This window comes from Gymnodraco acuticeps, unplaced genomic scaffold, assembly GCF_902827175.1.
Source record: "Gymnodraco acuticeps unplaced genomic scaffold, fGymAcu1.1, whole genome shotgun sequence".
Lineage (NCBI taxonomy): Eukaryota > Metazoa > Chordata > Actinopteri > Perciformes > Bathydraconidae > Gymnodraco > Gymnodraco acuticeps.
The window spans coordinates 2,927,406-2,950,742 of NW_022989810.1; the positions used below are offsets into that span (position 1 = coordinate 2,927,406).

A 23,337-nucleotide genomic window follows, 5' to 3' on the forward strand; every position below is an offset into this window, starting at 1 on the left:
TGGTGAGCTTTATGCTCCTGATGTGTAGGAGAAAGCTGTGTGTGTGTGTGTGCCCGTCCTTGTTTGTGTTTGTTTGGTGGCTATACAGCATGTGAAGGCAAATTGCTGTGATTATATGGCAGTAATTGAACAGGGATGGTGTGTTTAATTGAGTTGTTGTTTCCTGATGTTTCTCTATAGTAGCAGGAGCCGCGGCGCTGACAGGTGCCTCGTCTCGGCTCCCTGAGAAGAGAGGCTTTTTTATGTATACCGTCACATAGGCTTTGTTGTGTCTTTTTGAGCAGTGTTTCTGTGTGTTTTGGCTTAATGGTGTTTGTTTGGTTGAAGGATGTGCGTGTGAATTTCAGCAGATTGAGGGAAGCGTGGGGTTTGTGAGAGTGTTCTTCACAAAGTTATATTTTTTGATATGGCTGTAAATGCGTATTTATAGTCTAAAATGTTTGTGTTTGTGAATGTCTACCTGTCAAAGTACCCGTTATGTTTACACAGGTTTACTTGTGTATACAGTATGTCAATGGGCCTCATGCTGCACAGTCTTTTACATTTCTCTTGTTTGATATTTTCTTACATTTTCTGGTAAGACAAAAATAAGAGAAGTCAACCAGATGCATCAAACATTTTAACCATCAAATCTTCTCATACCCAGGTGTATAGGATGAATCCATCTTCATCATATCAGAGGCTGAGAGTTCTAATTGTATGCAGTGCCTCTACTGTGCCATGTTTACATGCTTAAATGTTCATAAGGTCTTTCATTTCCTCATATTGCCTGTGATTCAGCACCTCTTTTCACCCTCTGTCTGAAACCAGAGCCCAGTTTGCTCTGATTGGTTAGCTGGCCGTATCTGTGATTGGTCAACCGCTTAGGGATGTCCCACCTCTTAGCCTATCACTTACAATGTGTTGGAGTGCTAGCCAATTGAAGCCCGAGTGTTACATACTGATATCATTATGTTACTGAAGTAAACAAAGGAGTCCAATGGAGGAGTTTCAGGCAGGGGGAGTGTGTGGGAGAGAGACTTTGGGATGTTAGCCTTTGCAGACCATTTACATGCACAACAACGTATTTAACAAACTACAGGAAAGGGAAAACCCAAGAACGCATTATAGGGCCTCTTTAATATTAGCGTATAGGACACCTATACACCCCCTAAACACTATATATGGGCAGGTGTTGTGCCGTGTGCAAATAATCTGGCACTTGCCCAAGATTTTGAGGGATGCCAACAAAAAAGGCTGAAAGAAGGACAACTTGAATAGAAGTGAAGTCAAGGTTCTGTTACATAAACTCAAACAGAATAAACATGTGTTTTCCAGAAACATATGTTTGGAGGGGTTTTATTGTCTTAATTGGCATCAGTGGACCGATAGTGTGTCTAATGGACACTCGTTGTATTATCCAATTATTATAACCACCCGACAACAACTTGTTTTTGTTTTTTTGGTGGACTCTAAACACGAGATGTTATGGGAGGGCTCTCCACCACTCGTAAAATCTTCTTTTAACTGGGAGAAGAGAAAACAATAATTACATTTTTGAATTCTGAAAATATAACAAAATAGTAAAGAATTTATACAAATAAGAGATACTTTGTTATTATATTGCATCCTGCATGATGCCCACTTGTTTTATATACAGTATGCAATGGACTATTCATTATTCCATTTGTGTTTTATTAACATACTTACACACACACTTACATTTCAGTGTGTGTGTTTGAATGTGGCTTTATCTGATCGGCCTCCTGGGTTCTATGGCCCAAATCAAAAAGGTAGGAAACATCAATTTCACCATCCCGTCTCCTCTACTTCCTCCTCCCCCTCTCCTCCTCTCTCCTTGCACAGTTTCTCCTCCCCCCTAGCTCCTCACTGCTCTTCTCTCCTTCTTTTCCTCGCCTCTTCCTGTCCTGATCTCTGCCGAGCTGTGATTATGTTCCTCCTCTAAGCACCAATGATCTAAAGGCTTCAGCATGTGTGTGTGTGTGTGTGTGTGTGTGTGTTGTGTGTGTTGTGTGTGTGTGTGTGTGTGTGTGTGTGTTGTGTGTGTGTGTGTGTGTGTGTGTGTGTGTGTGTGTGTGTGCTGTGTGTGTGTTGTGTGTGTGTGTGGTGTGGTGTGTGTGTGTGTGTGTGTGTGTGTGTGTGTGTGTGTGTGTGTGTCCGTGTGGTGTGTGTCCGTGTGTGTGTGTCCGTGTGTGTGTCCGTGTGTGTTTGGTGACTGGTTGGTGATCTGAGCAGCCCGTCTCTGCACATTGTGCGGCACAATTCACGGACGACGTCTCCAGATGAATGCCTCCATTCACAATTACCGCCTCTCCATTAGCTGCAGCCCTCGCCGCCTTGTTGTTGTCTTTTCTTCTTCCCTGCAACAAAAAAAAAGCAATTAAAGCTGGACAAAAACAAGCTGGAACACAGGCAGTGTACCTGGAACAGAAGAAAAAAACAGCGAGAAACGGGGTGTGGGTGTGAGGGGCGGTGATTCTTCAGTCGGGGTTCACACTGCACACTATCTCCGTTTTATTCTTGAGAAAATCCTCCAGGATTTATTTGAACATTCACGCATGAATGCAATCTCCTCATACAACTACTCAGTGTCGGATTTATATTTTTGATTTTCCTGTTGTACTCTGTCTTATGGTTCCATTCTTAAAAGGATCAGATTGCTTCAGAAGTGTAGAAAGCTGAGGGAAACCCCTCCAAAGTGAGGGCAGTTTGGTTATGATGTTCTTGAAGGAAATAGGATTAAATTAGATTTATGGTTAAGATAAGGTTACTTGTTTGACTTTTCTTTTCCTTTTTTCACTCCACTGAAAGTGAAGCACAAAGAGGACATTTCAGCAGTTCCAGTTTCAAGACTTTCAATCAAATTGTGACGAATGAACAGCTGGTTGAAAATGGTGCATTTTGTATGACAAATCTACTTATTTACCAAAGATTAGATTAGATTCAACTTTATTGTAATTGCACAAGTACTAAGACAACGTGAAGTGCGAGTGTAACATAGTGATGTCACTATGTTCCTGAAGTAAACAAAGGAGTCCAATCGAGGCGTTTCAGGCAGGGGGGAGTGTGTGGGAAGGAAACTCTCCCTTTGCAGACCATTTACCTTCTTAACAAACAGCAAACGGAAAACCCTAAAGAGCTAAATAGGGCCTCTTTAATCAGGAAAAGTGAGCTTAAAGCTTCCCTTCTTTAATTTGTGTACTACTCCAAGCTTATAAATATGTTTGGATACCTTAATTTAACTTTACATTTTGGATGAAAACGTAGCTACTGATTCAAACAGTGCCATGCACCACTTTAAAAGTCCTTCAAAGCTTCTCTTCTCCTGCTTCAGAGGGACCCCTGCAGAGTGTCGTGTCCATGGGGTCAGGTCACCCCGTCCCACACAGGGGGCTTCAACACGGAGACCTGATTGAAAGGATCCACCAGATGGAGAGAGGCAGGAAGATACAGGCTGCTGACATCACTCTCCCAGCCAGACACAAGGTACAGTAGTGTACACAGAGCGGGAACCCACATGTTTCACACACTGTGATTTACTGTTCCTATAAATCACTGGTGCCGCCTAATTTCCTATGGATTTCAATTTCCCCCTGGACATATCTGCATTGATCAACTTCAGGTGTGAGGATGTGCCAGGCGTCGCTCACTGTGACACTGAGGAATTGCTCGCAGACCTCTGCCGTGTGTGTGTGTGTGTGTGTGTGTGTGTGTGTGTGTGGTGTGTGTGTGTGTGTGTGTGTGTGTGTGTGTGTGTGTGTGTGTGTGTGTGTGTGGTGTGTGGTGTGTGTGTGTGTGTGTGTGTGTGTGTGTGTGTGTGTGTGTGTGTGTGTGTGTGTGTGTGTGTACAACAGTGGGATTTGCGCACACGCAGCATTTCTGTTGGCTTTAGGATACAAATCCTTGAGTAATAACATCTGAACATGTCAGAATCATACCGACAGATGAATAGGGAAATTGTTATTCTGATCATATCTGCTCGTGCTCTGAGTGTAGGCCTGATTATGAGGAATAATTCAATATCATTCTGGCTTGACCAACAGTTGTTACTGCGGAAATAAGAGCAGGGTATAATGCTCTTTTATATTAAAGGAAAGGTTGTGGTCTCCTCAATAGGGATTGATCGATATTTTGCATATTGCTAAAGCTGATACAGATAAATGGACATTTTTGAAACCCTTATTTCAGATAAAACTCTCTGGTAGAGGAATTAAAGAGGCCCTGGTATGTTTTTTTGGGTTTCCCCTTCTGTAGTGAAATGGTCTGCAAAGTCTAAAACCCCTATGTTCCTTCCAGAGGGAAGGCAAAAGCACTATAATAAACTTGTTTTAACATTATTAGTGAAATAACACAAAATAATTGTACACATTCACCGGGTAGAATAACTTCTTCAACTAAGGCTAATGAAGAACATACCATATTTATTCATATGTAATCTGTTCAAGCAATGCTGAAAAATGTATCTCACTTTAACAGGCTTCTTCGAATGGACAACCGGGGCGAATATGACCTATTTCACAAGATGTGAAACAATGTTTTCTCTGTTATTATAAATCTAATGGTGAAGGAATGTAATATGGCTCTTCCTCACACGGCCTACACTTAACAATCATCACAAGTAGCAACTTTGCTGTACATTAAGGACACTTCAAAAAACTCTAAATTGCAATCATATTTGTTATTTGAATCGGCTTTTTTAAACGTTGTGTGGCGTGTGTTCATTTGATCAGCCTTTCAAATCTGAGGAGAGGGTATTTTTTGGCTGAAGCTGGTGTTTCAATTAAAATAGATACGGTGGCCGTGCACCAACAAAAACATTTCTTGCAACATGTTTTATTTGCAGCCTTTATTTTTTATGCTGTGCTTTTAGTAAACGCTGCACATGTTTCGTGTCCGTGAATGTTTTCTAAATGTGTTGTGAAGTTGGTGAAGATGTTGAATATGTTTTGGCACCTTTGTGTTTTTATATTTGCATCACTTCTAAAGCTGCTGCAGTGTGTGTGTGTGTGTGTGTGTGTGTGTGTGTGTGTGTGTGTGTGTGTGTGTGTGTGTGTGTGTGTGTGTGTGTGTGTGTGTGTGTGTGTGTGTGTGTGTGTGTGTGTGTGTGTGTGTGTGTGTGTGTGTGTGTGTGTGTGTGTGTGTGTGTGTGTGTGTGTGTGTGTGTGTGTGTGTGTGTGTTGCTGCCTGACATGTCCTTGCAGGGGAACACGCTCCGCGGGCCTGTAGATGAGTTTTGAGCCGGTTTTATAGGAGGAAACAACGAGGCCTGACAACGTCTTTACCCCGAGTTCCTCCCCTAGAGGCAGATCTGAATGGATCGTCGAGGCAAGGAGGAGAAATAAATTGGAGAAAAGGATAAATCGATGCTTGGCGGAGAGGCAAACAGACCTTCCAACCCCCGGCCCAGACACACACACACACACACACACACACACACACACACACACACACACACAAGTACTACGGCGTGGCTTTTTTTTTTTTCTTCCTTGGGCTGTATTGGATTGGTATGCAGAGCCGAGGAGAGAGACGCTCAGAAAAAGACTTGGCCTACAAATGATGTCCTTTGTTTGATCCACTAGGTTGGGGGGGGGGGTTGTGGATGGGGTCGTCCCACAGAGACGGTGGAAGGGCTGGGAAACAAACATCTCTGTCTGTGAGCCTCTCTCCCCCTCACTTACAGCCTCTCATCGGAGGGGGAGAGAGATCAGCTGCTGTCACCTGTTTCTGCTGATGGCTAGAGGACAGAGAGGATGTGGTGGAGGCGTCAGCACTATATGCAAAATCTGCCAATCTGCAGGATATTAACGCTTTATTACCGCTTGAGTCTTTTGGCTTTTTGTAGTGTTGGTCATCATTTCTATGGGTGAGAGATAAAACTGTGCTTCCTGAGGTAATTGCTGAGATAAGGGAACATAGTGACATCAGTAAAAATCGAGCACATCCGACAGTCTAAACTACAAAAATAATTCTTAGATTTTTCTTGACGCCTATTTCAGGCCTCTTGCAACAGCATTGTTGTAGTCTAATCTTAGATTTCTATAACTTTGACAAAACATATACGTCTAGTCAGATTCCTATTCAAATGATCTTATCAGACTTAATGTAAAATGCTAATTTCAACCGAACTGTTCATGAGGTGCATTTTCATGTTTAATCATTATAATCAATGCGCTATTAGGCTGCCTGTTCCACTAGGTTTTTGAGGAAGGTTAATTCCATATGAGCTATAGATAAAAGCTCTATGAATGTCTGTTGTCGGTCCACTCGGGAAAGGATTGCCAAAAACATTTTTTACAATGCAGTCGCTTTAGTTCTTAGCTACTTGAAATATATTGTAAGAATGACTCATTGTGTTAGGAGCTGATTATGAGATGTTGTGGTGATCATGTTAAATCTTACTGAACAACAACGTGTTAGCATTGTCTTTTGGAGCATTTAAGCATGTCGACGTTAGCATTTAGCTCAAAGCAATGTTATAGCATCACTAAGCTGCTAGCAGCGTTGATTTTTGCATGATTTTGGAAACATATTTAGACTTTAAACTAACCCAGGCTAGGACATTAATGTATAATTCCTATTTTAGAAGTGTTTTACCCTGTGGAGACAAAGTGTAGGCTACTACATGACAACATGTTGTACATCATACAACATGTACTACAGTTCATACAAGTGGTTCTTCAGACCAATTTTAATCTCAAAACTGATTTTAAAATGCGATAAAATCAAAACTGTAACCTAAACTCTAATTACTGATGCTCCAGTGTTTGCACCATCACTGCTCACTCCACTCCAACACAATATTTATATTTCTCATACTTCGGAGTCATACACTATTCTCAGCTCTTCACCAACGACAGCATACGATGCCATTTATTTTAGCTTGGGAGTTCTCTTTTTGCTTCATGTCTTTTTATAGTTTTGCTGTTCATACTGCGCTTCTATTTTCATGAATGCTGTGAGAAATGATTGAAAGTGCCGTGTATGGTGCCGTCTGTTAATGCGCTCCCACTTCCTCATGCCTTGTAAATACTGTAATAGTGAAGCCCCCGCTGTAAGCTGCCGGCTTGGGTTTCCTCACAACTCAGACACGTCAACACTCACTGGAAACTTGAGCCAAGATCAAATCGTAACCAGATTCTGAAACGTCGCTCCCGCAGATAGAGCCAGTGTTCGATTGACTACAAATGTAGCTTTTGGTCCCTGTCTTTTTTCCTTAAGAAAACAGGGTTTCATCACATTTCTTCTGGTGATTACTCACAACATCCATAAGGAGGGGGAAAGGATGTCAAAGGAGTCACAACCCGTGCTGCAAGTGGCGCTGGTGTGAAGTGCAACAGACGGAGGACCTCGAGGAGTCTTAACTAGAACTAATAATGTTCCACAAGAACTATAAATAAATCACGGCATATTAGAATAAGATCAAAGGGCCACTGCACATATTTACACATTTATGTAAAGGTCATTCCCTAGTGATATGATGTACCACTCAACCATGCAAACTGTTGCTGTAATCTCCTCTGGAGGAGGAAATGTGTGTGAGAAAACCACCCGTGATGATGTCATGAGGTTTGGAATAAAGATGTCCACTTCATTTAACAGAAAGATGATGTTACAAACAGATAAACTGGGGGGCATTGAGTCTGTTGTATGAAGGACTGTATTGGCTGCATTATGGGAGACGTAGTACTCAGCGTTTATAGAGCGTTTCAATCACTCTTACTATGTTAAAAAGGTTAGCTTATATTTGCCTCTGCAACTTAGATTCAAACTATTCTTTAAAAAATCTGTCTCTTGCGAGTCCCCTAACTTAATTACAGCTGAATGGAAAACCTTTTTTTTCACCTTTAATGTAATTGACTTTCATTTTTAATGACTCCTGAAATAATAAAAAAAATTGAAGAACATTTGATCTGTGGCTATACCCTATGTTATTGTTTATTTGTCATTAACACCAAATATCTGTTCCAACAGATGTTGAAGATTTCTGGAGACTTAACGTTGGATGAGCAGACCCTCAAAAAGCCCCTGAAGTCCAGTAAGGCTCTCCAGGTAAGCTGCAGCACCATACACCGAGATACTGGCTAGTTGCCCTACAGAAGATTGGTACAAATAAATGCAGCTTTCTTCTTGCCATTTTTGTACGAATATTAGGAGGCGCTTCATGACTTTTTACATAATCTATTGTTACTTTTATCGAGCCTGATATATAATGCAAAAAGTATAACGATGTTTTAGTTCAAGCTTCTGTATTGGGATATTTGTAGGTATTTATTTGACTTATGGGATAGCTTACTAAGTTCGGATCAACAGAAATGGGCTTTAAGAAATGTTCCTCGGCATTTTTCTAAATTTTACAGACACAAAGATGTATCAATGCATTTTGTAAATAATAAGATCAGCTGATGTTAAACTGGCAACTATTTTGATCATGAATTACCATCAAATGAATCATGTTTTACCGGATAACAGCAGATATTGCAGTTTTTCAGCCTCTCAGGGATGAACATTTCCTGCTTTTATCTGTTATATCGTATTAAGAGGAGTATTTTTCAGTTTTAGACTGATTAAGTAGTTATAGTTGACTGCATGTTTCCAAGTGTATTTCCTATCAGTTAAGTTTTCTTATGTCATACACTCATGTGTATCCAACAGTTACATCAGACAGATGAGGCACAGAAGGCTTCCACGGGGTCACGACCTTCTGATGTGAAGGAGCTTCATGAGACAAAGACCATCATGGAGAATTTGGATCGAGTGAAAAGGTCCTTACCCTTACGGACTCTCCGGGATATCACCAACACTCTTCAGATCCAGGAGGAGCAGCAAGACGGGGGGGGTGGGGGGGGGCTCAAGGCAGCAGACGGCAAACTGAAGAAACAAACATGACTCACAGTTAAATAAAGACTGTTGTAGCAAGCCAATTGATCATGAATCAATTCCATGTACAGCACTTTGACCGTGGCCTCAGTGTCGGCACGGATTATTTATTGTGGATTCCTATCTTGGCTTTTAAACTCAATCCCTCCCCAGCAGAAACACACACAGACGTACAAATCGTTCCCCAATAAACAAATAGTCTCAGGAGCAGCTCTCATGAGCTTTGGTATGATGCAAAGGTTAGAGAAAGATATGTTTGTCTTTTTCCACTTCATTGAAGGGTGAACTCAGCTCAGCGCAATAAGAAATGGATTACCCATTCATTAAAGGGGCTGTGTCACTCCTCATTGAGTTGGACAAATAGCAAATTAATTTCTAAGCGCCTAATTTCTCTCTGTTCTCCGCTGAATTTCCGATAACGTCGAATTGCCGATCACAGCATGTGAACTCCCTCAACTTTTTATCAATTCATTAAAAATGTGCCACAGCGGAGGAAACTCTCTCTCTCATTGCTGCATGCTTCTTTCACCAGCACAACACAAACACAAATCAACCCAAGTGTTTAATTGAAATTAGGATACGAAAAACACCCATAACAATTACAGAACAAAAAGTTACTTTGGTGCAATTTTAAACTTGTTTACCACTGCATCTCAAACACAGAGATGTTTCCCCCAGTCAAGTGCAGGTCTGTAGGTTATGGTGTTTTGTAAAGTATAGCAGTATTGACAGGGCAGTATTGATGTTTCAATTAGAGCAGCGTTACATAGTGCCGCAGCATGGTAACACGGTGCGTCTCCTGCCATCTGCTCTGCTCTGCGTCTGACGAACGAGGCACGTGGGGCTAATCGAGCCGCACATGAGCAATGGGGCCGCGAGATCTATCACACACACACATCTTACATACGCACGTCCTTATGCAGAAAAATGGGTGGATGAGAGGAGGGGGGGGGGGGTGAGGGAGAGCTCCTCAGCCCTGCTGTTTAAACAGCCTTCAAAAAAAGCCTGTGATTCCTCCCCCTTTTCTCCTTTTCCTCACATGTGCCACAGGAGCAGCCAGCAGGTTATTTCACTGACAAGGAAGCAGGCAAACACACCAGATGCATGATTTGAAATTCATCAAAAGCTCATCTGACGGAAAGAACAAAAAAAAACGGCTTCTGCCAGCTTCCCTCGTGCTGGGACGGTCTGAAATAACAGTGTGCATTATGCCTGGCGTTATTGCCTGCCAAAGCACACGAATCAAAGACCTCATTGTGTGGATTACCTCGTTAATCTGTTGATGCCATTGAGTGGTATTGCAGGTGTTAATGTGCCAGGTTTTTTCCCTCTTATTAGGGAGGTGTAGCGTTAGGTTGGTAATCTGCTTTAAATGCTTTCTAGGGGGAACGAGAGGCGCTGAAAGCCAGCCAACAGAACTCTGCTGTGGAGGAGAGCTCTCTCTTAATGCAGGGGCCTGACTGACTGATGCCAGCGGGGACCAGCACCGAGCTACACCCCCCACGCCACTTGTTGAAATATATGACTGTATGAATAATGAAAGAGGAAGAGGGAAGTGATATTGCGAAAGCAGTCCCGCGATGACATCCATCACAGAAAACCTTCTTCGTCCTGGTTCCTCCAGCACAGAGTCTCTTTGGAGGAGCGAACCAAAGCTCTCCTCGTTTGGAGGTGAACTCCTAAACCAAAAGAGATAGAGATAAAGAAAGACAGAAGGAAAAAGGGGAAAGAAAGAGAGGTAATCCTCCCTTTTTTCTGCTCCCCAGGGTGGTCTCTTCATCCAGGGCCTCAAAGAGGGACAGAATACACCTCCCCGCTACAATGGAGGGGACCCACAGGGGCTGTTGCTATCTGTGTGTGTGTGTGTGTGTGTGTGTGTGTGTGTGTGTGTGTGTGTGTGTGTGTGTGTGTGTGTGTGGTGTGTGTGTGTGTGTGTGTGTGTGTGTGTGTGTGTGGGTGGGTGTGTGTGTGTGTGTGTGGGTGGGTGGGTGTGGGTGTGGGCTAGAGGTACAGCTTTAAGCAGGCCTTTGAGTGGCCTAATTGCATTGGAATACAGCAGTCTGAGAGCTGGCTCAGATCACGGCGGGCTGCTGGAGGGGTTAGCGCCCGCACCTCCACAGCCACACTCAGCAAAAGAAGCGCCGGCACAATGCACACAATTACTGCTCTCCCTCTTTAACTCTCTCCCCAGTTTTTGTCCTCTCCTGCGCTCCTCCTTCTCACCCCTGTTTCTTAGCCTGCTCTCCCTCTCTTGTTCCTCCTCACTGTATTAATCCTCCCATACAGCCTGTCAATCTGCCTCTCTTTGATGCACACAACAATTACAGTAAGGATGAGAGGCGGCGGGTCGCCCCTCGTTATGTAAGGCTCGAGACCAGCCTTATCAGGAATTATTGATATCTGGACAGCTCATCTGAAATAAAATCCCAACAACATGACATCTCTGTTATTACCCTGCAGCCATTGGTCTCCTCTTGATGAGAAACTATTGAATGTGTTGTATTTTGCTGTAAATATACAGTTTCACAATACACTTATAATGCAAGATCATTCGAACGATATCATCTTCAGGGATGCAAACCTTTCGGCAAAATTTGCCGTTTTGAATCCAAAATAGGTTAGTTTGTGTGATTCATGTAGATCTGCAATAAAAATATGTTTGGGGTATGGGGGGGTCTGGGACCCGGAGAAATCTGCGGATGCGAGCTGCTATGTGCCATCGTGACACGCAAACTGTATGCTCGAGTCTTTCTGGGTGTTTCTCAATGTCGAGTACGCTTGCTTGGTAGCACATGTCTTCCGAGTCACTTGCTTCAGAAGCGAGGCAAGAATACTTCCTGGCATTCGGAAAACGAAGAGTGGAACAGGCGAGCAAGTGTGCAGGTGTGCATCATATGAGAGGCCCCGCATTACATTTTCTGCCACAGATTTGGGGAAATTGGTCCGTGCGCAATGCATTGTGGGTATTTTAAGACCGTGGAGTCTACACATGTGCAGCCTCGAAATTTCTCGCTATGCAGTGCGCCGGGCTTGGTAGAATTCCAAGTAGGCTGGACATTGGAACAGTACTTCGGCGGCACTCAATGACGTAGTATGCTTGAAATAGTGGCTGTTGTCACTACCCGATGTCACTACCCGATTCGTCCCCCTGCCCGATCTGTACTGCGCATGTGCGAGATGGTCCGCCATATTGGAGAACTCCGGACGGCATACCCAGGAAGGACACTTGACACAGTGGCTTTTGGCAAAGCTGAAAAATAAAACGAGAGAGAGATGAGTTATTGTTATTACAACGTGACTTCACTATTATTTAACAACTCTTTTTATTGGGTTCTTTTATTTGGGGTTAAGTACATTGTCAGAATAAGTGAGAAATGAATTTAACTTGTTAGACAGCTATCATACTGAATAAATATTTACTGTGAATGTATGCAAAAATGTATGGCATATGGCTGTCTAACAGAAGTTAAATCATTTTCTCACTTATTCTGACAATGTACTTAACCCCAAATAAAAGAACCCCATCAAAAGAGTTGTTAAATAATAGTGAAGTCACATTGTAATAACAATAACTCATCTCTCTCTCGTTTTATTTTTCAGCTTTGCCAAAAGCCACTGTGTCAAGTGTCCTTCCTGGGTTGCCCTCCGGAGTTCTCCAATATGGCGGACCATCTCGCACATGCGCAGTACAGATTGGGCAGCTTTACTCGACATTGAGAAACACCCTCTGTCTGTCGGCTGAACTCTGTTGCTCCGGCATGAGGGTCTAACTTCAGCAGCTACATTACCTACGGGTGCGTTCGTTAATAGTAACAGTAACTGTGGTGAACAGCTGTTAGAACGGGCAGTTCAGGTGTTCAGAGCAGAGCCTCCTATCGGAGCGGCAGAGCGTGATGTGAACTGAAAAGTGTTTCTGTTGCAATATTATTTAAGGAATTGTTGAGCTAGCTAACTAGCATACAGGCGCTTTCACACCTGAGTACTTTTCCCAGTGTAGTTCCGATATAGTTCCGAAATGTGCGTTAACACCAAAAAAAATCCAGAACTAGAACTTAGTTAATAGGCGCTTTCACACCGCAGTACTTTTCCCACAAAGGTTCATCAGAACTTAGTTCATGAGAACTCTTTAGTTCTCATGAACTAAGTACAGATCGCCTTCACACCGGAATAAGTCCCTGAAGGAGGATTAGGCAAATGAAGCCGCTGACGTCACTTCTTCTTCTTCTGCTTTGGGTTTACTGGCAGGCCGCAAACCACTTCACGGCGTATACTGCCACCCGAAGTCCCCGGCCGGAATTCCCCGAGTAAATCGTCAGAACGCCGACACCTCCTCATCTCCACCGCTCCCATGTTTTCTTTTGTGTTGCCATAAGTTAGTCTCTCTGCGTTTCTGAGCTGGACTAATGCTAATAATGCTCATGCAAGGATAATAAAATGGCGGCTTCACAACACTTTTTTTGAGTTTTACGGGGCGTGGTTTGCAATCCGTCCAGCCAATCAGAAATAGGAACCTTTTTCTCCCACGAAAGTCCCTGCTCTCTTTTGGTGTGAACGCAACATTTCAGAACTATATCGGAACTAAAGAGGGAAAAGTACTGCGTTGTGAAAGTGCTTATTGAGATTTCAGTCCCTGCTAGAGAGCAGGTACTTTCATGGGAGAAAAAGGTTCCCATTTCTGATTGGCTGGGAGTCTTCTACTGAAGCCAGTCCCCAACTCCGGGGACTTCCGGCCGGGGACTTCGTGTGGCAGTATACGCAGTGAAGTTGTTGGCGGCCTGCCAGTAAACCCAAAGCAGAAGAAGAAGAAGTGACATCAGCGGCTTCACTTGCCTAATCCAAGCCCCCAGGAAGTGCACCGGACTCTGATGAGAATATTCGTTGTGGCCAAACGGCGGTACTACACTTCCGTTAGGTTGCTGAGCCCGGAAACACTTTTTCCCATTGATTAACATTGGGAAAGAGTGTAAATCGTTGGCTAATTTTTTTTAAACTAAATAAACTACCCAGTATGAACGTTTGTATAGCCCTTATTAAAAACATTCGGTCCTCAAGTTGTAAAATGTGCTAATAACGTTATTCTGAGAGTTATTTTCCTCTGCATTTTGAACGTGCATCTAACCCACGGGACTGCGCTGTCCGGCACGTTCATGTTACGTGTTATGACTGTAACAGTTTGGAGGATTTAGCTGCCTGGTATATTACACAGTTTTATATATATATATATATATATATATTAGCTGTCAAACGATTAACATTTTTAATCAGATTAATCACAGTTTAAAAAGTAATTAATGATGATTAATCACCATTCGAACTATGTCCAAAATATGCCATTTCTTTATGTATATTGTTGTGGGAATGGAAAGATACATGAAAGAAGGCGGATATTTAACATACAGTATAGTTTATTATAACATTTTTTCTGCGTGTCAAAATGAAAGACAGCCCACAATCATCAAACCGTGGGGTCTTAATTCATTACGTGTTGATTTCTATCAACGGGGGAGTACTTCAGGAAAGTCGACGGGACGGGGGGGGGGCTAGTGGAGTACTTCGTGAACACAGAGTGTGAACGTTGTGATCAGCTGTTTTAGCGCAGTTCTCCAGTGAAGGGGGGGAGTCTCCCTCGGCAACCGGTTGGCGTAGTTTTGGCACAATTCCGTTGTACAGACCGACGTTAACAGCAGCCCTGTCTGTGCACACGGAGACCGACTCTGTCGTCCGGTGATCTAACCGCCTTCTGGAAAAGCTTCACAAGTACGTCGGTACGCAAATGCGCTTTGTGACACAAGTGCTGGTACGCATTTCAGATTACGCACATAACCTGCGTACCAGTTATGTGCACCCCTGTACTACAGCAAAAGTATTCTCAGTCGGGACTTCCTGCAACAACACCACGCCGTTATATTGATTCTGATTGGCCAGAAGACATTGTCAAAGATGTTCTATTGAGAAGACGATCACTACGTGACAAAGGTTTTCAAAACCGTTTCTAGTCTTCGGTATTTCCAGACAAGTGGCTACTGAAATCAATCTTACTAACTGCTGTCTGTGCAATTTACTCCGCGCGAGTTGGCAGACTTTATTTAGCTTACTTTAACATCATTTTTCATGGTGGGGCTAAGCCATTTCTTGGTATGGGTGTAGCCTACCCCAGCCATACCCTGGCGCTGCCACTGGTGGCATGTATGGGGCGGGCCATTCTGCACATGCGTTAAATGCGTTAAATATTTTAACGCAATTCATTCAAAAAATTAATTACCGCCATTAACGCGATAATTTTTACAGCATTAATATATATATATATATAACTAAAGAGTTCTGATGAACTAAGTACGGCAAAGTACTTGGTGTGAAAGCGCCTAATAAGCGCTTTGTCACTGTCACTATCTTTGTCACTATCTGCTAACGTTAGCTTTAGCCTTCGTTTTAGTTTTCTATAAACAGGTGGTATAAGTAGGCTATAGAGTGGCGAAGTCCCTCCCCCTCCGGGTGAGCTCCATGGGACCTTATTTCGGAAAAATTATGTATTGAAGTCAATGGAGAGAGAAAGATTATCTTTCGATCCCGTTTGAATTGTGCCACGAATTACACATATGATGTTTGTCAATTTAAAAGATAATTTTGCAAGTCAAAAAAATAAAAATGTGTCGTAAAATTGTGAATTAACACGTTTTTTTGTGTGAAACGCTTAATGAACTACATTTCTGGTCTCGCAGACTCTTACAACAACACACGTCACCAAGATGGCCGTCACTACTGTCTTGTCAAAAAAGTGATTGACTACCCTCACTATCAACACAATGAAACACGTCCAGAAGAATGTCATGCAAAGCTGCCTGCCTGCCTGCCTTCCTTTGATTCTCTCTGAACTGCCTGATCAAATGTCAACCATTTGTGCAGATAGCATGAAGTAGAACAGATCGCCGATGCTAATGTGGCGTTAGCATTTCTCCCCCGGGTTTAAATGATGTATTATAGAATGATCACACCGGTGTGACAGTACTCTTCAAAGGGTTCACGAAATACGACTACTACTCTTACTGTTTAACATTTTTGGGTTACTTGATGTTACTTGATGAAGGCTAATGCAAAGGACAAGGCTAAGACTGTAATGCTAACTAACGTGCTTGCTACTAGCTAGGTAGCTAATTTGATCCAGCCAGCCACTCCTGGTCCTTTCATCAGACGGGAAGCGAAATAACGAGCAAGACCCATTGCTGGTATGATAACAACCTGGTACTAAGCACACAGGCATCTTGTTAAAGTTATTTTAGCTATGTTATATTTAGCGGAGGAAAACAATTGTGACATCAGTTATGACATCACTTACGCGACTCTGGGATTTGTAGTCTTTCTAGTTGCGTATTTTTCATAATCTTATATTTCAACAGTTTTACGACAAACTGTGACTTTTTTGACATGGAAATTATTTTGTAAGATTGACAAACATCATACAGTATGTGTAATTTGTGGCACAATTCAAACGGGATCGAAATATACGTGTTCTCTCTCCATTGACTTCAATACATAATTTTTCCGAAATAAGGTCCCATGGACCGGAAGTAGATGGGCGTGACTTCGTCACTCTATAGATCTTGTTCTTGAGTAAAAGTAGAAGTACTCAGATCTGATACTTTAATAAAAGTAGAAGTACTCAGATATTGTACTTGAGTAAGTAGAAGTACTCAGATCTTGTACTTGAGATCAAGTAGAAGTAGCCTACTCAGGTCTTGTACTTGAGTAAAAGTAGAAGTACCCAGATCTTGTACTTGAGTAAAAGTAGAAGTACTCAGATCTTGTACTTGAGTAGAAGTACTCAGGTCTTGTACTTGAGTAAAAGTAGAAGTACTCAGATATTGTACTAGAGTAAAAGTAGAAGTACTCAGATCTGATACTTTAGTCAAAGTAGAAGTACTCAGATATTGTACTTGAGTAAAAGTACTCAGATCTTGTACTAGAGTAAAAGTAGAAGTACTCAGATCTTGTACTAGAGTACAAGTAGAAGTACTCAGATATTGTACTAGAGTAAAAGTAGAAGTACTCAGATCTGATACTTTAGTAAAAGTAGAAGTACTCAGATATTGTACTTGAGTAAAAGTAGAAGTACTCAGATCTTGTACTTGAGTTAAAGTAGAAGTAGCCTACTCAGGTCTTGTAGTAAAAGTAGAAGTACTCAGATATTGTACTTGAGTAGAAGTACTCAGGTCTTGTACTTGAGTAAAAGTAGAAGTACTCAGGTCTTGTACTTGAGTAAAAGTAGAAGTACTCAGATATTGTACTGAGTAAAAGTACTCAGATATTGTACTTGAGTAAAAGTAGAAGTACTCAGATCTTGTACTAGAGTAAAAGTAGAAGTACTCAGATCTTGTACTAGAGTAAAAGTAGAAGTACCAGAGTGTAAGAACAATCCTGCAATCAAAATGTTCCTCAAGTAAAAGTAGAAAAGTATTATCATCAAAATAGCGACAGTAAAAGTAGTCATTGTGCAGATTGACCCATTTCAGAATAATATATATGATATGTTTTATAATGATTGATCATGAAAGTGTTCTCAAAGCTGGTAAATTGCAGCTAGTTTGAATGACTTTGTATACTGCAGGGTAGCTTGTGAATTTACTCCAGGTGGAACTAAAGTCTGATTTAACACTTGGTTATATTTCACATCATTCATCTGTAAAGTAATGTATTAAATACATGTAGTGGAGTAAAAGTACACCTTTTACCTCTGAATTGTAGAGGAGTAGAAGAACAAAGTAGCAAAACATTGAAATACTTAAATAAAGTATAAGTATCTCAAAATTGTACCCAAGTATTGTACTTGAGTTTATGAACTTAGTTACTTTACACCACTGGCTTTAAAGATAGAAAGACTAAGCCTTGCACAGAGGCATGAAAATACATTTTCAAAATGCTCAACAGTGCTGCCAAAATTATAAACTGACTGCTACACAATTAAAATAAATGCTTTTATATATTTCTATTAGATGTGACTCTTTGGCATTTCTGTTATTATTAACTGCTGCTTTAGTTGTTCTGACTGCTAAAATCCTCTTTTATTCCTCATTTTAAAGCCGATATTCCGGGGGGTCGGGGGGCTCGGATCCTTGTCACCTTTTTCACACCTGATGAGTTTGCATCCCTGCATCTTATAGAATAAGATTGGTTCAGTTTTTTCGTATTTTTTTTTATTTAACCAGATAAAAAGCTTTGAGATAAAATCTCATTTGCAATGCTGACCTGGCCAAGAAGGCAGCAACGTTACACATAACACATAACACAAACATATAAAATACAGAGAACATAACTAAGAAAACAAAAGACGAAAAAGCAGTCACTACATTGTGCACATTAGGACAGTAAGAAAGGTACACTACTTATTACTGCAAGAACAGCTGGTGGTAAGGACCTCAGACAACTTCAACTTAAAACATGGTATTGAGACAAGTGCCGTCAGTTTGAGGCGTGATTGAAGGTCATTCCAAGACCAAGGACCATAATAAAAAAGACTCCTTTTCCCAGCCTCAGTCGGCACAGCAGGAACCTGGAACCGTATCCAGGCACTGGATCTGAGGTTGTAAGAGTCACAAACTGGAGCAAAGCTGGCACATATGTACAGTGGAAGCTTTGCTAAAATGGCTTTATAAATTAATAGTGGTGCACGATAATTATCGGCCCGATAATTATCGGTCCGATATTAGGAATTATGATGTCATCCCGATAAACCCGATAAAAGTATTAATAGCCCCGATAATATAAAAAAAAAAATTGGGTAAAAAAAAAGAAAAAAATACTGCGGTGTGGGTGGATTGAGATGAGGGGCGCTTGTTTTTTCCTCGGCTCCTCCCGTTTTGCCAGTACTGTGGTATTAGTGGTTTAGGAAGAGGGGAGTGTTTCACAAATCCAGCGCTCCCTAACTCATGCCTGACTGTGACGTAAATGGTGTGCGGCCGTGAAGCCAGGACAGTAAACAAACATGTCGTCGGTGGTATGGCACTATTTCAAAGTTTCAGAGTTAGATAGTTCGCTTGCTATTTGTATTAACAAATGCAATGCAGAAGTTCCACGAGGAGGGAAAAAGGCAACGAGCTATAATACTTCCAACCTGATTAGTCACCTGAAACATCGCCATCGCTATGATGGTGTGTTAAAAGCGTACGAAGACGCCTGCGCTGCTAAACTAGCGGCGAATCCAAAGCCAGCTGCAAAGGCACCGGGGCTTTTACCTATCGACGAGGCTTTTGAAAAAGGCAAGAAGTTTGCCAGAGACGACCCCAGGGTTAGTTTTGTTCATAGTAGTAATGCTCATGTCATTTGCTCACTACTAGTCTTTTTTTTACCACCAGGTGTGCAAAAACTACAGGTACATTTAATATATATATATTATATTATTATCGGTTATCGGTATCGGTATCGGTCTTGAGAAGCAGGAAGTTATCGGTATCGGTATCGGTTTCAAAAAAACAATATCGTGCACCCCTAAATAAAAACCAATGCTGCATCCTACGCATACTAAGTGAGGACCATCCAGTTAGGCTAGTTTGCAATGATGAGTCCTATAGGGTGCATTTGATATATAACGCAGTGCAGCATGGTAGAGTGGGTCAAGTTTGGCCAAAACAGTGGGACAGGCAAATCTATAAATGGTATCACAGTAGTCCAGCTGGGACAGGAATAAGCCAGAGACCAACCTTTTACGGGATGAAGTTGAAAAACAACATTTAAGTCTGTAAAGGAAGCCAAGAGTGAATTTCAATTTATTTGATAGAACTTCAATGTGATGTTTAAAGTTCAGATTACTGTCCAACCAAAAGCCAAGATATGTGTAGGTATCGACAAACTCAACAGAGACGCCATCAAGGGTGTCAATGGAGAGGCAAGAGGACGCTGACTTGGGAGCAAAAAGCATTGCTTTGGTTTTCTTACTGTTCAAAAGCAGTTTGGAATCAAGAAGTGCATGCTGCAGCATGATAACATCGGATTTTAAATTGGAATATATCCAGAGAAGGAGCACATGAGTATACAATAGTGTCATCAGCATACATATGATAGGTAGAAAATTGCATCTGATTACAAATGTTGTTTACATATAATAAAAAGAGCAAAGGCCCCAAAATAGAGCCCTGTAGAACTCCCTTCTTCAAGGTGACAGGGTCAGAGACAGTACTACCCAACCTTTTTGTAACTGGTGTGAACCAAACAAGTCAAAGTTGTAACTGATGCAAGGCAAAGAAATGTCCAGTTAGTCATGATTGTTCCCTAAAGATGGAGTGTAATAAACCAATAATGCTCCAAACGGGACTATTGTGTCTCTTTGTGGCACTAAATGCTAAATTGGTAAGCATTTTATTATACCTCATTGGATAATAATAATAATAATAATAATAATAATAATAATAGTCTATATATTGCAATGGTATTCAATGGAGGCATGAATCCTTCCATGTATATAATAAGAGATGAAAAAATTGACATTTGACAGAGAATTTATCAGCAAATATTTTAATAAGAATTATTGTTTAGGTAAGATTAGATGTTTTCTTCGACTTTTCTGACTACTGAATTGTTTTGGTATGGCGACTGTTGAATGGACACAATACGCATTTGAAGGATCCTCTCCAGACCTGTTTTGAGATGTGCTTGAAATAATAATTTGTGTCCCAGACAAAAAGAACACAATTTATTTACCTCCTTTAAAGTCTTAAAATGATAGCTCATTCTCCATCGATGGAGCTCTGAATATGCACATTAACTATTAGACTCAATATGTATACTACTACAATGAAAAGTCCGTTCTCAGTGTATACACATTGAAGGTTTTCCCATCACACTTCTGTAAATTGAATATTGGCTACACTCTACTTGTGATGTCACAAAAATCATCTCTTACGTCCCATGTGTTAAACTGAGTTGAGCTCTTGACCTATAGACTTTAAACAGTAATCTGGTGTCAAAATCTGCACATACATTAACATGCCAAGTAAAATAAGCTGAATGCTCTTTGGACTCGAAATAATCATTACTTGCAGCCTCACATAGAGGAATTGTTCAGTGATGATTTTACAGCATCACTCATGGACTGTATTACTGTGTTAGGGCGGGTTAAGAAATATATGTGTTGTACTATATCTTCCTTCTACAGTGGACAGTGTATTGCCTTGGTTAACACAGTCAGACAGCCTGTTTCCCTCCAGTCTGGACTCAACTGACCTTGTCTTTAAATGGGGCTCAGTGGACTGTGTGTGTGCGGAAAAATCAACGATTTTAAAAACATATCATATTCAACCAGCCCCTCCTTTGATTTTCTTTATTATGCTAGCCGTGTCTTAATAAAATCTAATTATTTCCGCTCGCAGGACGCTTTCTGCTGAGAAATTGGCAGAGGGGATGTGAGCTGATATATGGGGAGACAGTCGCCTAATTAGAGCGTTAGAAATTGAATCTTTACAGCACACGGGTCATATAATTATCGTACTGTTAATTTAACGCTTACATTCTCATGCTGTTCATTTGTATTCCCTTAAATGTAGTTTGGCAACAGCCCTCTGTGCTCAGTGTTCCCACTGTAAGCAAGGAGGCAGCAGGGCCCCTGTAACGGGGCCCTTCTCAGTGATTGAATAACTGAGGACCCTGCAGTCAAAATAACAAGGCGCGCATCATTTATGCATTGTTAAGCCATGTAATTGAAACGAGCCATAGTTTGCATATTACACCATTAAAATAATGTGCTTTGCGTTTCTCCCAACACGACTATTTAAGCCTATGTGGCAATGTGGTAATTCCTTGAATTACAGCCTAATCACCACAATGTTCTTTTGATTTGGACAATTTCTATGTTACGCCACAATAATGTTCAATATTACCAGAATTAATTACTGAGCTGTGCCTGGAAACTTTTCCTCGTATGACTTAACCCTGGCAGCTTCATGTGCTATCAGTGCAGCTGGATTCACATCCATAAAGGATTATTAGCCTATGAAATGAGAGCCATTAAAGGCCCAATCAGTAATACTTAATTGAAGAGCTTGAGTTATACATGGAATATTCTCCACTGATCATTACAGGCCTTATCCAAATCACTGCTTACAGACATTATAAATGCTAACAGAACAACAACATTAGAAAACATAGCCTATTAAAAAGACTTTTAACTGTTAACTTTAAGTCCAACCAATTATCAATGTTATATTTGTGTGGCTGCAAAGTGTACATTTAAAGCAAAGATATAACAAACTATGCATTTAATTAACAAAAGGTCCTTTTATTTATTTCAAGATGATGACATGTGCTCTTTGTTTTGTGGAAGAATACTTTGACTTAAGTAAAAAGCAGTAATTCAACAGTGCAAATAAAGAAATGTCATAGAAACTGAATTGGAAAGTACTCAATCTGTACAATGGCCCATTTCAGAGTAATATGTTCAATTATTAAATTATAGTTATTGATGCATTATTGCATTCATCACTTTAAATTACTTTAATGTTGCATCGAGTATACTTTTATATATTTGTACTGCTGGGTAGCTTCTAAATCTCACAAACCAATCTTTTTTAACCACTAATAATAATAGAGACATTATATGTTGATTATATTTAGTTATAAGTAAGGTGAATATCCAAAGTACCTAAAGCTCTTTTGTAAATGTAGGGGTGTAAAAGGTACACTATTTGCCTCTGAGATGTAGCATCAAATTGATGTACAAGCACCTTAAAACTGGTAATAAGAACATACTTGTCTTAGTTTACCGTCCAACAGTTTTATAAAGCAACATCATAATTTAAAAATGTCTATTTTGTCCACTAAAGCAGAAAAAGACAAGAGAAAACCACTTAAATCAGGTAGCAAGTTAAACATCCAGTCCAGATGTAAAGCAAGGGACGAGAACATGAGTAATTATCACTTTCTCTTTGTATATTATTCACACAGCTCAGTCGATACACATGACGTGTGTCCTTGTGTGAACTTCCTGAATAAATTAACATTCCTAAGAATGAATTGTAAGTGTGCATATAGACTTGTTTTCAGTTTTTACTTCACATTTTGATTATTTCTTGTGAAAATATTTCTTTGATAATTGCTTTTTTATTGCCTTTTAATTAGGACCTACCTTTTAAGTTATTAAATAAAATGTCTAATTACAGTTTCAGTCATTTGCATAGTTTAGAAGTTAGAAATGTGGATATTGAGGAAATGCCTCCATTGATTTATTGGTTTAATTTGTGGCCAGTATCTATTACTATATTGCTTGTTGCTTGTTACAGGCCATATAAATGCTTTTGAATTGCATGTAAGAAGTATTCATTCCTTCTAGCATTCAAAATGAAGGCACTAGGAATTCGAAACTTCTGCCAAGCCACATTCTGTTTGTATTTTCTCTCAGTGCAGTGTGAGGAGCAGCTTTGAGGACAGACATAATCTCTCTCATCTTTTTCACTTCTTCTCGTCCTTTCTCCCTCT

The 23,337-nt window shown here is 40.8% G+C and overlaps 1 protein-coding gene across 1 annotated transcript in view; it reads left to right on the forward strand.

Annotated features, from left to right (window-relative positions):
* Positions 1-8,889, forward strand: part of LOC117555251 (proprotein convertase subtilisin/kexin type 4-like) — a 241,658-nt gene extending 232,769 nt beyond the window's left edge. The window contains 3 exon segments of the mRNA XM_034230095.1: positions 3,337-3,486; positions 7,975-8,052; positions 8,656-8,889. Of these exon segments, the coding sequence (XP_034085986.1) occupies positions 3,337-3,486; positions 7,975-8,052; positions 8,656-8,889 (462 nt within the window).
* The last annotated feature ends 14,448 nt before the right edge of the window (positions 8,890-23,337 follow it).